The 16,578-nt window shown below is 41.0% G+C and overlaps 3 protein-coding genes across 4 annotated transcripts; 2 read left to right on the top strand and 1 right to left on the bottom strand.

The window, feature by feature from the left end:
* The first annotated feature begins 1,023 nt into the window (after positions 1-1,023).
* Positions 1,024-3,577, top strand: ucp1 (uncoupling protein 1). Its single transcript, XM_028408972.1, has 7 exons — positions 1,024-1,214; positions 1,313-1,446; positions 1,672-1,870; positions 2,127-2,324; positions 2,411-2,512; positions 2,833-3,013; positions 3,104-3,577. The coding sequence occupies exons 2-7, from the start codon at positions 1,321-1,323 to the stop codon at positions 3,216-3,218; spliced, it is 921 nt and encodes a 306-aa protein (XP_028264773.1). The 5' UTR covers positions 1,024-1,214; positions 1,313-1,320; the 3' UTR covers positions 3,219-3,577.
* Positions 3,578-3,592: 15 nt separating this feature from the next.
* elmod2 (ELMO/CED-12 domain containing 2) lies at positions 3,593-7,827 on the bottom strand. Of its 2 annotated transcripts, none has more exons than XM_028408992.1 (9): positions 7,692-7,827; positions 6,811-6,958; positions 6,698-6,726; positions 5,944-6,041; positions 5,737-5,866; positions 5,335-5,468; positions 4,764-4,832; positions 4,541-4,674; positions 3,593-4,456 (listed from the first exon to the last, which is right to left on the bottom strand). In XM_028408992.1, exons 2-9 carry the CDS (start codon positions 6,953-6,955, stop codon positions 4,299-4,301), a joined length of 897 nt encoding a protein of 298 aa, XP_028264793.1. In that variant the 5' UTR covers positions 6,956-6,958; positions 7,692-7,827; the 3' UTR covers positions 3,593-4,298. The 2 variants fall into 2 exon arrangements, with proteins under 2 accessions (XP_028264793.1, XP_028264785.1); XM_028408984.1 differs by having other exon boundaries at positions 7,709-7,826.
* A 4,146-nt stretch (positions 7,828-11,973) lies between these two features.
* gprin3b (GPRIN family member 3b) lies at positions 11,974-14,052 on the top strand. The gene has a single exon (XM_028414533.1). The coding sequence runs from the start codon at positions 11,974-11,976 to the stop codon at positions 14,050-14,052; it is 2,079 nt and encodes a 692-aa protein (XP_028270334.1).
* The last annotated feature ends 2,526 nt before the right edge of the window (positions 14,053-16,578 follow it).

The raw sequence follows: 16,578 nt of genomic DNA, 5'->3' as shown, positions 1-16,578 counted from the left end.
GCATTCGTTAATGATACTAATGTGGAATGCTGATTGATAAACTCATCACTGTTACTGTTAAGTAAAAGAACATTCACAAACAATGGTCAACAATCAGGAGCTGATTAACACTACTATTTTTTGTTTGTTTGTGGAGAAATGCTGCATGTTGGCCTGTCAGTGTTTTTGTCAAAGTTTGAGTGTGTGGGTTCACACACACACTCCTGGCCTGTGTGGGGCTGCTGTGACTGGATCTGAGTCTTGGCAAATATGTGTGAAGAAAACAAGCATACAAAGGTCGATTAAAAAAAAAAAAGCAGTGTGAACTGAGTTTGTAATGTAATAATTTTTCATTATTCTGCCACACTCTTTGATATGATACCTCAGATGCAGCCGGTGTTAGGAAACAGGCTTTGCAGCTGCCAAACTGCTGAGAGGCCGAACATGTGTGATGCAAAGTTCTTATCGGCTCCATGGTGAACTTCAGTCACCACTTTACGTCATGACTCTGTATTCCCCTCCAGCTCGTCTGTCTCAGAAAATACAAGTCATACATGAAGACTTGATTTGTCTCATAGGAACGAATGTGCAGGTAGTTTGGTACAGTAATGCTGCTACTAAAGTTAAAGGGCCATCCGCTGTGAGGTCAGAGTACAGAACAGACTGTGATTTAGGCACTCAGCTTCAAACACACACCCCAGCTGTCATTGGCTCAGAGGAGAGACAAGCCTCCAGTTTATTATCAGTGCTGTTAAGGCAGACATCAAGTAAATAATTACTTAATATTAAGTAACACAGGACATAAAGAGAATCTGCTGACAGACGCACTGTACCTACTGTATGAATCACACACCTGACATGATTGGATTTGAATTCAGAATAAGACAGAGACATTGTGAGACTATGCCATAATTTAGATGAAAACACTGCAGAGACAGAGTGGAGAGGTGAAGCTGCTGTTTTTTCTCAACGGTGTGTGCATGCTGGGCTAAATTGAACATTGACTTTCTGACAGCCGGTGGACTTTGATTTGACCTGGGGAGTACAACAGTACACAGTAACGCCTCTCTGCAGATGTCATAAAGAAGCAGGCCAGAAAATATATAAATACAGAGGCAAAGATGCTTCTTTCCTTTCTGTGGAGTGCAGCCCTTTATGGATTATAATCTGACCTATTAAGACCTATCTGGTAACAACTGAAGACCAACAGAAACCTTAGATTTCACACAAACAACGTAAGTGTATTTTAATCTAAAAGATTTTTTTGCAATTGTGGATTCTCAGATGAGTAAATTCAACACTTATTTGATCATGTGTCTTTACCTCACTACAGTAGGAAACATGGTGGGACTTAAACCCTCAGATGTTCCTCCTCCTCTGGGGGTGAAGATGGCGAGTGCTGGAGCTGCAGCCTGTATAGCTGACATTGTCACATTTCCTCTGGACACAGCCAAAGTCAGATTACAGGTACCTGTTCGGAAACACTGTCCATAAAGAGCAACATGATACACTGTGAGGCTACTTTTAGTTTGCTATAACCTACACAGTGTGATGTTGGCACTATGGACTGAGAGCAGTCAACTTTGTCAGTAAATCAATGGCCTGTTTTTCACCCAGCAAGCATCTAATCTACAAAGGCTGTTATGTGCAGTTGTGTTTTTAGCCGTGACTACATGCACTGTGTGGCCTCAGATTCAGGGAGAGAAGAAGGCAGTGGCAGGCATCCGCTACAGAGGGGTGTTTGGGACGATTGCCACCATGGTCCGCACAGAGGGGCCCCGCTCTCTGTATAACGGGCTGGTGGCTGGGCTGCAGAGACAGGTGTGCTTTGCCTCCATCAGAATCGGCCTCTATGACAACGTCAAGAACTTCTACACCGGCGGCAAAGACAGTGAGTGGTGCTCTGCATGCTACCAATCACACATTTCAGTGTCCAGCTGTCTGAAACAAAGAATGGTTAAGGTGATCACAATGTGTCATATGACACAGACAAAGGATCTCAAACAGGAGCAAAAGAGGACAGATTCCTCCTGCAGGACAGACAGACATTTCACATTAGGAAACATCTTATCTGGACTCAAAAATCTACAGTACATGAGTCTCTGCAGTTAAAGCTGGTGGTTTGTTTTTTGCCTGTTCTCCTCCAGACCCAAGTGTGCTAGTACGTATCCTGGCTGGCTGCACTACGGGTGCCATGGCAGTGTCCTTTGCACAACCTACTGATGTGGTCAAGGTTCGATTCCAAGCCCAGATGAACCTGGACGGCGTATCCCGACGCTACAATGGCACAATGCAGGCCTACAGACACATCTTCCAGCATGAGGGCCTCCGTGGCCTCTGGAAAGGTGCCGTATGAGCCTCAGAACAATACCCCAATAGCAATAGCAATAATACATTATTTAATCAATAATAATTATTCCGCTTCATACAGGAACTCTACCCAACATCACAAGAAACGCACTCGTCAACTGTACAGAGCTGGTCACATACGATCTGATCAAGGAGGCCATTCTGAGACACAACCTGATGTCTGGTGAGAGCTCATCACCTCACACTCGTCTGTCCCTGGAACACACACACACATGCACTGCAGAGAGAGCTGATTGGCCAGAACCCCACACACCCTCTCACCTTGTGAAGCCCTCCACAGCTGATAACAGCACACATGCGGGTGCAGTACAGAACATGGTGCATTGTGCTTTCACAGCACAGTAAATACTGCAGTTAATACGGCATTGATCAGAATGATTTTTATTGCTCCATTTATACGATAACATAATCTGCTGACATGGCTGCTGTACAGAGAGAGAACAAACACCTTCTAGTTTCAGTATTTTTGAACTCTCTCCACAGACAACCTGCCGTGCCACTTTGTATCTGCCTTTGGTGCTGGCTTTGTTACCACGGTGATTGCCTCCCCAGTGGATGTGGTGAAAACTAGATACATGAACTCACCACCAGGCCAGTATAAGAGTGCTATTAACTGCGCCTGGACCATGTTGACCAAAGAGGGGCCGACAGCTTTCTACAAAGGGTAAGTGTTTGTTCTGTGACCCCAGCATGAACTTTGTACTTTGATCAGGCGACATTCACTACAACACTCTGACCTGTTGTCACATTGTAGATTCGTGCCTTCATTTCTGAGGCTGGGATCGTGGAATGTTGTAATGTTTGTCTCATTTGAGCAAATCAAGAGGGCCATGATGGTGACAAAGAAGAGGAGGGAAGCCACAAATTGAGATTCCTGCAACGATGTTTGACTGTGAAAGCTAAACCCACCACACTGGGCTGAAACATCCATTCTTGTTTCAGCTCTTCTTGTCCCATGGAGATAAGGAGGAACAATGGACAATCTGACTGGCATTTATGTGTGTATCAGAACACACACCTCTCCTTTTATATTTATAATTTACCACAATGAGGCCCTTCCAGTTATTGAGGGAGCAAATGGTATGGACACGTGTTGAGTTTGCACTGTAAGTCTACCAATGTCAGGCAGCTGAAGCCCATGCACCTTTTCACATGATAAATAACATTGGTGCCCATAATAAAGTGTAAAACGTGTGTATGTAAATCCTAAATATATTTGTTATACAGATGGTGCATTCACTTGTTTAACTTTGATACACAAACATATTTATTAACTTTGAGCAAGACGTGTGAGTCATTCCTCCAAAGTAAGACACAGCATAGAAATAACAAGTCATAAAAAGTATTCAGTATCAGTAAGACTGGGGTTTACAGTTACTATAGGTTCCACACAACTTATATATTACAAATGGCATTAATGACATCAGTGGGAAGGACATGTTAAACCATGCACAACCTTTGAGATGAGAGCATCAGAGTGGACATCAATCTTCACATTACTGAACATAAATATTAAATTCCTGAGCAGAACTATGGTGAGAACACACAGGGTTTGTACACATAAATACAGGACAGCTATTATATACTTGTCATTTTTCTGTCTTTAAATGGAACAATTTGGCTGCTTGCTTACAGAAAGTGTTTGAAGCCTCACAGACAGAGCCATTATGATCTCTCTCTTTTCTCCTTTATGAATGGATTTACCACTGAAATTGTCATTTTTGAGGTACACGTGTCATCTGTGCTCTTTTGAACAAGAAGGACGGGGTATCACTAATAAATCACAAAACCATTAACATTTTTTTGTCTTAGGAATATGTGGACCAGCTTCGGTCTACTTTATGCTTTTTAATGTTCATCACTGCTCTAGCTGACATTTCCTGCTTTTTTCTGCCACATCAATCATTGTAACTGCCGATGCTGATGCCAGGGGATACTTGTGAAACGTGTTAGTTTTTAGAACTGAAAGTCAGTGTGAGACACACCTCTGGGTCCTGTAAATGTGACTTAACTATGTTATGGAATTTTTCTCTGTACTGGTTGAACTGCATGATGCTTTCTGGTTCTTCTGCCACCCAGAATTTATCGAATTCATACGCCAGATAACCTACAGTAGAAGAAGAAAAATACACATTTGAGAACATTCTTAAGAGGAAGAATTTGGGCGATGTCTTGTGATATAAAGACTCACAGTATAGCTGATGAAAGTGTCGAAGTTCTGGTACACCCTGCACTGTGTTATAGAAATGTGGTTTCAAAGCTCCACTCCTCAGGAGGCTGTAGGCCATCTCTGTCAGGTTAATCCCAACTATGGCATATGAATACCTAAAATACAGTTTACAATGTTTATATATATATATGTAATATCCCTAAAAAAGCACATAAAGGGACGCACATACTGGAATATCTCTTACCCAAGTTTAGGATGGTTTGCATGAGACAACACCTGACGAGCCTCCATGGTGTAGTTTTCACTGAAAAAACTGTAAAGGCAAAGTTAGAATTGTTCGTCACAAATTTCATCATCTGTAGGTTTACAGTCATATCGTATGATGTTCTGTGATAAAATAGTACAATGTCAACATGGTGTATAATTAAGAATACAGAATTCTTAGAAATACATGACCCGTGCAGTCAGACAAGCAGATATTTCACCCATCATTTGGGTGGAAGTATTTGCAGGGATTTGTGAAGCTTCTCTCTGTATATGTGCCTGGTTTAATGTTTAGACACAAATCTAGAAAGTTTGATTCAAAATCAAAGTGTCAGCATCTCAGGAGAAAATCTGCTGCAACAACAAGTTTCTGGGAGCCACAGTTACATCACAGGATGTGCAGGGATCTCTAGCAGTAACTGATGTCAAAGTGCATGTGTCTACAGTCAGGAGAGATGGCAGATGTTTGACCGGAATCAAAAACATGCTAGTTGGAAAGCAAAAACAAGATTAGAGCAAAACTAATGCTTGCCAGAAATTGCAGTACTCACACAAGGTTGATTAAGCCGAGCAGGCCCATCCCTCTGAAGTCTGTCTTGGGGTCATCTCCTTGGAATCCAATGTCTCCCCACTGTTTAGTTATTCTGGACTCCAGTCTGACTGTTGGCACCAGCAGATCCCATAGCTAAGAGGGCCAACAAATTATGGTCAAACACTTCCACTGGTACAGTGCTGAGTGACATGTGTATAATCTGTGCTTTAAAAATCCACAGAGTTTACCGTAAATGCTAGAGGCTTGGTCGTTCACATGAATTTAATTGAAATTTAGAAACCGAAATTCTCAAAAAAAGACAACTTCAGACACATCTCAATTTGCTCTGTCCAACATTAATTATACAGATCTGACCTACACAGCAACAGCTTTGCTAATGTATGGATGTATGAATCCCTACCTTCAGCAGCATGGCCTCATGTTTGGGGTTGTCTGAGCTGTAGACTTCCTTTCTCAGTTCTTCTACAGATCTATACAAACTGCTGTATCCTGTCATCTGCAGCAGGCAGATGTGCAGACTCTCCTTGAACCTTAAAAATGAATTATCATTCAATCAAAAACTGCTTAAAATCTGAATTCACAAATTCAACAAGGAGAAAATTCTCACCGTGGATCTCTCTGGGGTTTGATGTTCTTCTCCTTCATAATTTGATCCACACATTGTTCTAAATTATTAGTGCTGGTTTCCAAGGCTACTTTTAATACCTACAGAGGAAACACAAAAAAATGATGATAAAGATAGCCACACGGTGAAATACTGGCACTGTGACTCCTGAAAAACCTTTTTTCAAAGTCAGCCTCAGAAAAAGAAAAAGATGATCCAGCACTTCTGCTTTGACTGTTGATCAGAAAAAAATGCTTGCAAAGCTGTAATCATGAATGATATAAATGATATGTAGAGTCAATTTATCTGAGCTTGGCAAGTGCAGTGACAGATAAGGAGTGATTAAGCTGAGGAGACGTGCTGTTACTGAAGATCAGACACACAACAGCCTAAAAGATAATTCAGAGGTCAGCAGCGCAACAAAGAGTCCATTCACCACACTTTTGTTGTCATGCAAAGATTAGAAATGACCTCCAGTCAATTAGGTTTCCATCTCTTGACTGCTGCATGTAAAATGAGTTTTAGATTAATACATGTGATGATATTAAACCAATGCTTTCCACTTGTCCACAGCATATTTTTGAAAATCATTAATGTTCAGAAGCTGTAATGCTAAAGTGCTATTCATTATAACAGATCATTTACTGTTAAAAGAATGTCATGACTGTTGTCAATCAATCAAGCTGCTAATCAGCAGATTGGTTTGTGCTGAACAAGCTTTATGAACAACTAACTTGAAAGCTTAACATTTTCTTACCTTGTTCTTTGATGACTGGAGAGAGAACTCTGTGACAGAGCACAACATGTAGATTAATGTAGTGAGGATGATGTACACTCAAAAGGGAAAGGAAAACTGATTATTTTATTCACCTGCTTTTGTCGTCCTTAGTGCCCCTGGTTTGTATCCAGAGCATATTCTCTGCAGCTCACACGTCCCTGTCGCCTGTCTGATCAGCCACTTCAGCCAGTATCTCAAGAAAGACGTGTAGACATACTGCCAGATGTACCCAAACATCTTCTACAACACAGCAGAGATAATACCCACATCATTTCTGTGAATTATCAGACTACAATGCATCCTATTATATATGTGTAGCATTTGGTCAACAATGAGTGTCAGAAACTAGTTAATGACTCATCCTGCAGCAGCCATATCAACCTCAAATCTCAATCTTAAAGGGTCTGCTAACTATCCTGTGTAATCATGCTGGTAAGTGGGACAAAAGTGCCGTCTGTGTCACAGTAACAATGGCCACTGATAGGAGCTGACACACGATGTATAGCTTCAGCCAGCCTCTGCAGTTCCAATCATTTCGTGGATGAGCCCACAGTTTAATCGTGGCCCACCCAACACAAAACAACAATACACAACGGACTCATTGATTATCCTGTTACGGTAAGAGATACACAGCTAGCCAGATTCTATCAGTCAAAACAATAGCATTTTGATATCACTAGCACTGATGCTAACCTCAGACAAATGCTGTCATTCCGTTTGGTTACATTGATTCAGCAAGTTTATTACCGTTTAGGCAATCAGTGCATATAAATGTTACCAAACTGCTTCCGTGTTACTTGCAGTGTTAATCAACTAACTTAGTTAGCCAGCTTCAAAACTCACAAATGACAGTTTCAGACAACAGGTTGCCATTGTATGTGTGTGAAACTGTTAGCTAGCTATATTACGCTAACTTAAATCTGGTTTGTCGCAAGCATGAATATTTTGGATAGTATTTACAAAAAGAGAGCACCTTAAGGTTAATCTCACCCTTCTGCCCCGAAGAAAAAACTGCCAAACGAAAATATAGCCAAAGTTGTTTCCACTCCTAATATAAGCCACCAGTGCTAGGCTAGCAACGTTTGTCTTGACAACAGCTCTGCCTGCGGTGCGTTCAGGGTCACATCAGACAGACGGTAAGTAATACACAGACACCTTTGAAATACCAACGTTTTTGTATAACGTACATACAATCAACCATTACATACTATTGATTTAAAGTGTTTTGTGTGAGTTATAATTTATTAATACATTAGAACGAGATAAAGAACGGTAAATTACATGACGCATATGAACATCACAGTCTAGGTATTGAGCCATAGCACTGTTGCAGCGCCACCTACTGGTAACTTTCCTATTTTGCAGCCTATTCAGAGCTGCAAAAGTCGTACGGCCAACATGCCGTTTAAAATGTGTATTTAGAGTTTAAACAGTTGTTGAAGGTAGAGCTAGATTACACAGAATTTCTCAAACCGAACCTATGAGTAGATCAGGCTGGGTTCACACGAAAGAACCAATCAGCTCTTTCAAACACTAGCCCTTCCAAAACGACCCACTAGATGATGCCAGATTCACAATCGCTGCTAGATTAAAATTAATGTTGAAGTCTATCAAAGGGCTGTTTTCATTAAAGAGACAATTCATATCATGCTACTGTTATTGGAAATTATGCCTCCTTTATTCCATTTGCTCGTACACCTTGCACATAACAACTCAAGTCATGTTTTCCAAAGTGACTGCACAGCAGCCAGCAGGAACCTGGCCTTATCAACCACACAGCCTATCCCGATGCTCACCAAAGGTGCAAATCACTGTAATTAAGTCGGAGCCTACCTTCTCACCTAATCAGTCCCTCTGGGCTTTTAAAGGAAGGAGGTCTGTCCTGTACAATTACTGCAATCTAGGAACTCCTGTCTCACACATGGACTATATTTGAAAACTGAATCCCCAAAGTAACCACTTAGATTATTATAACAGTCAGAAAGATTAGCCTGAGATTAGCTAGACTATAAAACTGATATGAAACCATTTATAGCATCCCCTACAGACAAATCCAGACATCAAGCAAAGTCATTCAGGTTAGGTTAACAATAAGCAAATATGACCGCTTTTATTAATAGTATAGTTTCTTTCTGTCAGCACATTCATTTACATGCAGGGGGTGGAAGAGGCATTAAAGGAGACAAGCAAGAGCAGAGGGTCCAGCGATATTTTAGACCTAAACAACCACTGCCACAACAAAGTTATCATTTATTCTGAATGTTTTATTCAATCAACAGCTATGAACACAAGGTTATTAACCTAAAGAGTTCAAACTGTGTGTTCTTTGGAGTGATTACAGTATAGAGGTAATGTATTCACAGTAATTATGTGAAGAGCAATAGTAAAACACAAACTGATTTATTTGAAACTACTTTTATTAACATAAGGGTCACCTTTCTCTACATGTGAGCAAAAGTGGTGCAATCATATCTAACACTTCTCTGTTATAAAATACAACTGTACATTTTACGACGTACATAGTCAATACAGGTAATATATCCATTAAAAACACACACAAAAACAGGTAGATCAGAAATGACTTATTAGATTATTATTATTTGAATTCGCCTTATCCTCAAGAAACCTCCTACATGTAACATGAACAATATTTGTAATTACTTTGTTATACATGAATATCTGGGTACAATACTCTCATTTGAAAGTCATTAAAAGCAAAATATTTAATGTCACCAAGTCTGATCTAGTGTAAATCTCCTAATTGATTGAGCATCTATTCTGTTTCTATTAATAGCCTACCGTAAAGACATATGATCTTTTTTAGAAACACATTTTGTTTTTGGCTTTCAGCTCCCCTCTAACAGCCGCATATGACACCCAGTCATAAATCCGTTTCTGAATGACACAAACAGGCAGAGCAGAAACAAACCTTCTATCCTGTTGGAATATTATGGGCTGCCTTATGAGGCTGTGCTAGCGCCAGGATCTAAAAGTAATCAATTTCAAGTGCAAGTGACCCTCCTCTATGAATGCCTGCGGCGGTTAAAATACTGCCTCCTTTTCCCTCCCTCTCCTCCCATTCATCCATTCATCAGGATAACTGTGCTGCTGCACCGCGCTGCCTGCCTGCCTGCCTGCCCTGCCTGGGCCAGTTCAGTCTGGGATAGCACAAAACCATCAACGGTGCATTTTGTGAACGGTTTCCTTTGTTTTTTTTTTTTTTATTTAATGTGAGGTAATAAAGAAGCAGCATCCATAGGACGGACGGCGGTGACTCATTGCGCATTGGTCACTCGGTCAGGGTGCTTAAATTTTGCGCCTGGCTGTGGAGGATCAATACCTCTATAAGACCCTTTTTTCTGGTGGAAGGCGTGGCTTGGTGTCACCGACACAGGGTTGATTTTTCCATATTCATTTCTGGGGTTTAGGCTCATCTCACTGACACAGGACGCGCAAACGGCACCAATCGCGCACGGGACTCAAAGGTAAGCCATCCTCATCTTTTAATTGGAAAAACTGTTATTTTATTTCCCACTCGTGTCACGGTTTGAATTCGCACACAAGGTCAAATAAAATCAGCAAAAATAGCAGAGCCTTCTTTGATGTAGAAGTGGGACAAGACTAGGCTGCGTAACACAGATCTTAATTGGGCTGAATGGATCCTGTGCATCACTTGTTATGTTTGCCGTTTTGCATGAATTCACGTTCTGCGGGCAATTTTGAAACTGCTGCAGCCCAGACAGCGAGCCGTTTAATTGGCGTATTACACAGTCAGGATATGCTTTCCATAAATATTTGCGCTTTGACAACAGACAAGCAGATGCATAGTGGCAGAGCACACACACACACACACACACACACACAGGCTGCACCTGTCTATGACCCAAACCAGTAACCTACTATTCATTCCACACAGTAAAATATGCTTTTAGGTCAACAAGCACATTAAACTGATAGATTGTTAGGACTAAAATAAGTGCGGCATTAATATTCTTAGTTGTTCATTGAATTCAGACATAAACATGACGTCTGCATGCAGTTTAAAATCTGTTTGCAGAGGATGCTGCTGTGAGATCATCCAAAGATGAGTCCAACACTAGTTTGATTGAGATGAGCTGCACATTATGCAGACTCTTTTATCATCAATACTGTCATTGTAATGGAAAAAGGCCAACCGATGGTGCAGATCATTCAAATCATGACTCTATATATATATATATATATATATATATATATATATATATATATATATATATATATATATATATATATATATGATGTAGTATATATATATATATATATATATATATATATATATATATATATATATATATATATATATATATATATATATATATATATATATATGATGTAGTATATATGTATATATATATGTAGGTAGCCAAAAGGCTGTTTTTATTTGATTACAGCCTTGTTCACAGTGCAGCTCATTTGTCTGACTCCAAAGCATGACATATTTCAGATGTCTGCTGATTGCTCCCACATTACTTGCAGAATTGACCAGATGCTTTTCAGGAGGCAGATGGAGTCATTCATCTGGACTTGGACAAAGAGATCTGTGAAACTGTAGATCACTGCACAGAACGTACCACAGACAGAAAGCTGGTGATGTGTCAATGAGTCAATCGGTCAGTTTCTTTGCCTCAAATAAGTAACAAGGGCAGTTTTATATAATTACCGTTCTGATAAACATTGATTAAACTGAGTCAATAGCAAACTAATATGATCATCATCGGAGTATTCATTTATGAGCTGCAACACATTATGTTACAGGTGTTTAATTTGCTGCCAGGTAAAATTATGTATTAAGAATTTTGGAATAAAGGACAAAGGTCAGAAAAAATATATCTGTAGATTGCTTGCAGACCTTTTCTTGTGTTGCTTGGCTCTTGATGATTGGTGAAATGAAGAATCTTTATTGTCATTATGCATAGCACAATGACATTGTGTCCAGTAGGGCACATTCAGAGAAGGCAATATATACAAAAAGACAATCAATTCCAAAGCTAGATTAATAATACAAAATAGGTATAATGACATGATGTTGCTTAAGTTAATGATTGTTTGAGTATGGAACACTAGGCATCATCTAAATATATTCATCTAAGTTTGAATATTGTAATTAAAATACACTGTTTCTATGTTCCTCCTCTAGGAAATTGCAAAAAGTGATTAACACCTGTTTCCATCTTTGGATTACGACAATATTTAAAGATTCAAAGTGGGAATCTAACATGGGAACAAACCCAAAAAGGACAGTGACAGTCCAGATGGTGCCTCAGCTGGCTGTGGTGGACACACAGGGCAATAAAGAGCCTAATGCCAACTGGGCTAAAGATCCCAACTTCAAACTATCTCAGGTTTGTCCAAAACCCAGCCTCACATCTCCTGACAAGCAGGGTAACCCATCTTTGACGACTGCTCCCACTAACGCCATCCCACACAGCCAAAACACTGTTTCCCAGGGAGGTGAGCCAGTTAGCAGTACTGTGTCAGACAAGCCAGCACCAGGCAATGGAAACCAAACACAGCCTGAGCATGTGACAGGTGGAGGCCAAGATCTGCCAAACCAGTCTCATACAGGCCAAGGTGTGGGTGAGGCAGGAGGCAACCAGAGGGATTCTAATGCTAACATGAAGATGTTAGGCCTGGATAATGAAAAGGATGTGTGTAAGGCGACAAACATGCACACCAACGACTGCAGAGTAAAAGCTGCCCCAGAGGTGGTGGATTCAAAGCTGGCGTCCTCAGCCAAAGCCACAGCACGAGAGAGCGGTAATAAACATGTTCCTCCAAACGACAAAAATCTCAGCAGCAACAGTGAACTAAGGAATACAGAATCTGAGTCTAAACAGGATAATAAAGGGAGTATATCTCCTAAATACAAGGAGACTACTGCACCACAAAAAGCTGAAGAGCCCGATCACACACAGAGGTGCTCTGTATCTTTACAAGAAACACAGAAACCCAAACAAAGCGTGGACACTTCATCTCCACTTAGCTCCACTAAACCCCCATCTAAAGATGCAGAGAAGAATTCATTGTCAACACACCCGGAGAAGGATTTTCCATCAGCAAAGAGACCAGTAGTCTCCTCAGACACACAACAGTCAGTGTCTTCGCAGAGTGATTCCTCCACTCAGCCGGAGGCTACACAAAGCATGGCAGCATGCGGGCAGGTGGCTAAGAAGACCAGCCAGACTGACACAGCTGTCTTTGAAGGGCAACAGCACTGCAAGCTCTACAGGGAGGCCTCCACTATGACCTCATCCTCATCACCAGCCCTTCAGCCCAAGCAGCATCACGATATGGAGGTTCAGGCAGTGGCTAACATGTGCAGTAAAGCTGTGGCCACCAGTCCGAGCTTGCTGCCCTTTGCTGTGAGGCCGAGCAGTGGTGCAGTCCCCACAGAGGAGGCACAGAGCCTGGCTGTGGTCTACCAAGTTCATAATGGTAACTTGGGTCTGCAGCAGATAAACATGACTACTCTATCTCCGTCTGAGCCAGCATCAGAGAGACTCACTGTTGAGGCAGAGATGTGCCTGAACCAAAATGCTGGTACAGTTTTTCACCCAGACACTGTGTCCCAGCAGAACGACTCCAGGCTAGGAGCCAAGCCTAAAGAAGCAGCTCTGTGCAACATCCAGCCAGTTTATCAAATCAACATCGAGCACAGTAACCACAAGAAGCACGATCAGACATATGCAGCAAAAACAGCCACAGCTGAAGCTTCCTCTTCTACATCAGGGACACCCCCAGAGACAGCCCCCAAGTGTGGATCTGCTGACACTAACAATGCTGTGCTGTCTCAGGCCGCTGCTGCAGCCAAGGCTGACCAGATTCTGCCTGCGACAACAACAGCAACCACTACTTCCAAGTCAAACAAAAATAAAGACGAAAAAAGTAAAGAAGGTAAAAGTAAAGCCCTGCAGAAGGAGACGCATTCAGGCAAACAGAAGACAGGACCAGAGCGAACTGACAAAGAGGACGACCAGTCAGGCAAGCAGAAAGAAAAGAGCGTTCATGATGTTGTCTGGGATGAACAGGGCATGACTTGGGAGGTGTATGGGGCTTCTCTGGATCCAGAATCCCTTGGTTTTGCCATCCAGAGCCACTTGCAGTGCAAAATCAAGGAACAAGAGAGGAAACTGATAGCCCAGACCTCTTTCCGAAAGTCAATCTCTGGCGCTGATTCACCGCGACATGGCAAAAAGAACAAAAGGAGGCAGCAGAACATTTTCAGGTCAATGCTGCAAAATGTCAGACGGCCCAACTGCTGTGTGCGTCCCCCTCCCTCCTCTGTCCTCGAGTAGTACAGCACAGAGGTAGTCAATGACAGACTCTTCCCATTTCCTAGAGGTCAAAACGTTTGTCCTCCTCTCATCAAGAGCAATGCCAAGTGAAACATTAATGGGACAACGATCCCTGTAAGTAAGCATACTGGAATGTTATAGCATAAAATATTTGTGATGTCTGTGATCAAACAGTGTAGAAAATAGAAAAAATAAAATGAACAATTTAAGACTTATTTTCTAGAAATAGATATTATAAGAAGAGAAAACTTTTTAAATAACAAAGGCAATAATAGTGAAATGCATGTATCTTAGTTACAGTGGCAGTTGTATGACCTAAAATGAAGTCCAGACCTTGACAGTAAAAAGCACTGGTCATGAGGTCAATGTGTTACCTAATCCCAAAAATAGTTGTGCAAATATATTAAAGCAACATCTCATTACATTTGGTGCATTTGATATATGTTTCTGAGGTGTTTTGGGGCCCTATATTTATAAGACTGCTGTATTCTTCTTTTCGTGCACATTTATTTTCGGTCAGTGATTTTAAAAAAAGGGACTGTATGCACTGTTCTCTGTTCTTCTTTAGTTTTCTATTAAAATAAGAAAAACGAACTGTGATGAGTTTACACATTCATTTCTCCTGTGAAATTTTAGGTTGGTCTAGAATTGCTGTGTTTTTCTGTGTTGGTTATCAGGGGTCGTACATGCAGATAGGTCATAAAGAAAGAATAAATGATTCAGAAGGACACAGTTGTTAGTATGTGTTTGACAGAGCCAGGTGATCCTGTCAGGGGATCTGAGATCAGCAGGAAACATCAGGGCTGTCCACAGGAGATGTTTAAGAATGACAGACTGCAGCTGCAGTCACATTTAGACTGCAGTGGAGAAATAGTGTCAAATTTCAAGAGACAGTTTTGATCCTTAATGAGGACTTGAAGTTTGTCCATAACTACTGGCGTGAAGATTGACTTGCATATGTGAGTTTATAAGCAGACTTAGACAGATTTTATAACTAGTGCTTTAGAGTGGAAACCTGCATTCTATTAGGTCACCAGTAGGGGGCAACTTCTCTGGTTTCAAATCGATGTAAGATAGATGACTAAATGAGCCTGTTTCACTTCTCGCTTGATTTATTTGCTCTAAAAACATTTACTGTTAATCATAATAACTGTTAATCATAGTTGCAAGTCACACTGCATCATGTAGTTGGAAAAGTCTGTAAGAAAAGTAAAACCTGGTCCTATTTACAGTAAAACTAGCAATGAAACAAAGTGTGCTTGTGATTGTTGGCTCACTAACTGTACAGGCAGTAAGGGGGTGAGAAAAGAGGTTTAAGTAAACCCTCATTTGAGTAAAGTAGCAGTATTTTATGTTTTAAAGGACCTGAATTTAGTGACATCTAGTGGTGAGGTGACAGACTGCAACTGTAAACAGCGACAGTCAGGTGTTTAGTCAGCCTGTTCTAGACGCCTGTGGAAACACAGCAGTACAGGATCAAGGCAGATATGAGAGGCTTGTTTCCTTCAATCACCTGGCACCAGGTTACCTTTAAAACAGGACTTTCCTAATCAACACTGATTCATTGTCGAGACAACAGAAGAGCTTCAGTGTTTTGTCATTTCATGATTCTGATCTGATTTTTGGCAAGCAGAGAATCAGTCTCCTTTCTGATTTAACTTTTTTCATCCCTTTGAGTCTTTCATAAATTTAATGACAATAATAATAATAACTATAGGCCATTGCAGTGCACTGGCCCACTAATGAGATAATAATAAGATACAGGCGTGATGTATTACAACAGAATCTCAGGATAAGTCCTGAGCCTGCGTCTTCGGGTCAAGTGTTCTGTCTTTAAAGTGATGTTTAGTGTTCTATTATTTTTCCTGTGCGACATTCATTGAACATTTACTAACACACTTCCCCTCAGTGTGAATTTATTGTCCTGACCGGTGTTACACTGATTTCGGGCGACTGCTGTTACTGTCTTAACAACCATGTCACTCCATGTTAATGTCAGGATGCGATCGCAGGGTTGAAAGAGTCCTCTGTACCCGTCTTGCTGTGAAACATCACAACCTGTGAAGAACCAATGCAGACTGAAGCTTTTAATCCTTAAAAGCATTTTTGATCCACATGGGAGCAGATCAGGCAGCCAAGCGGTCGTTCTTACATCTGTCTCAACGTACCTGCAGAGATTTATGTAAGAACAAGAGCCTGCGTGGATGTTTCTGAGGTAGCAGTGACACTAAGACACAAAATCTGCTTTTTTAGGGCAAATCTTACTAAAGCGCTGACTTTAGTAAGTAGTATTAAAAACCAAATTCAGCTTTAGGTGGATTCATGTATGTTATTTCCTCCTTTTACTTGTTCAGTTCAGCCTCTACTTAACGCCTTGATTCTGACCATTCCTGAAGGTCTGGTCACCAGCCTTAATTATGATTCTTTCACCCCAACCTTTAATTAGCTATGATTCCATTTTTAATAACCCTCCCTCACACTTATGTTGCCGTTATGACTGGTTACCATTTGGAAGTGCGGATTAGA

Source organism: Parambassis ranga, chromosome 1, assembly GCF_900634625.1.
Source record: "Parambassis ranga chromosome 1, fParRan2.1, whole genome shotgun sequence".
In the NCBI taxonomy this organism is placed as follows: Eukaryota; Metazoa; Chordata; class Actinopteri; family Ambassidae; genus Parambassis; species Parambassis ranga.
The sequence above is the reverse complement of the archived record's forward strand: the minus strand, read 5'-3'. Positions and strand labels throughout refer to the sequence as shown.

Excerpts from the sequence above, each read along its gene's own strand:
- ucp1 (XM_028408972.1), top strand. The coding sequence starts at position 1,321 with ATGGTGGGACTTAAACCCTCAGATGTTCCTCCTCCTCTGGGGGTGAAG. Across the intron at positions 1,447-1,671 it reads CAGCCAAAGTCAGATTACAG|ATTCAGGGAGAGAAGAAGGC; the intron begins GTACCTGTTCGG and ends GTGTGGCCTCAG. Across the intron at positions 3,014-3,103 it reads CCGACAGCTTTCTACAAAGG|ATTCGTGCCTTCATTTCTGA; the intron begins GTAAGTGTTTGT and ends GTCACATTGTAG.
- elmod2 (XM_028408992.1), bottom strand. The coding sequence starts at position 6,955 with ATGTTTGGGTACATCTGGCAGTATGTCTACACGTCTTTCTTGAGATAC. Across the intron at positions 6,042-6,697 it reads TCCAGTCATCAAAGAACAAG|GTATTAAAAGTAGCCTTGGA; the intron begins GTAAGAAAATGT and ends TTTCCTCTGTAG. Across the intron at positions 4,833-5,334 it reads CTCGGCTTAATCAACCTTGT|TTTTTTCAGTGAAAACTACA; the intron begins GTGAGTACTGCA and ends TTGCCTTTACAG.
- gprin3b (XM_028414533.1), top strand. The coding sequence starts at position 11,974 with ATGGGAACAAACCCAAAAAGGACAGTGACAGTCCAGATGGTGCCTCAG.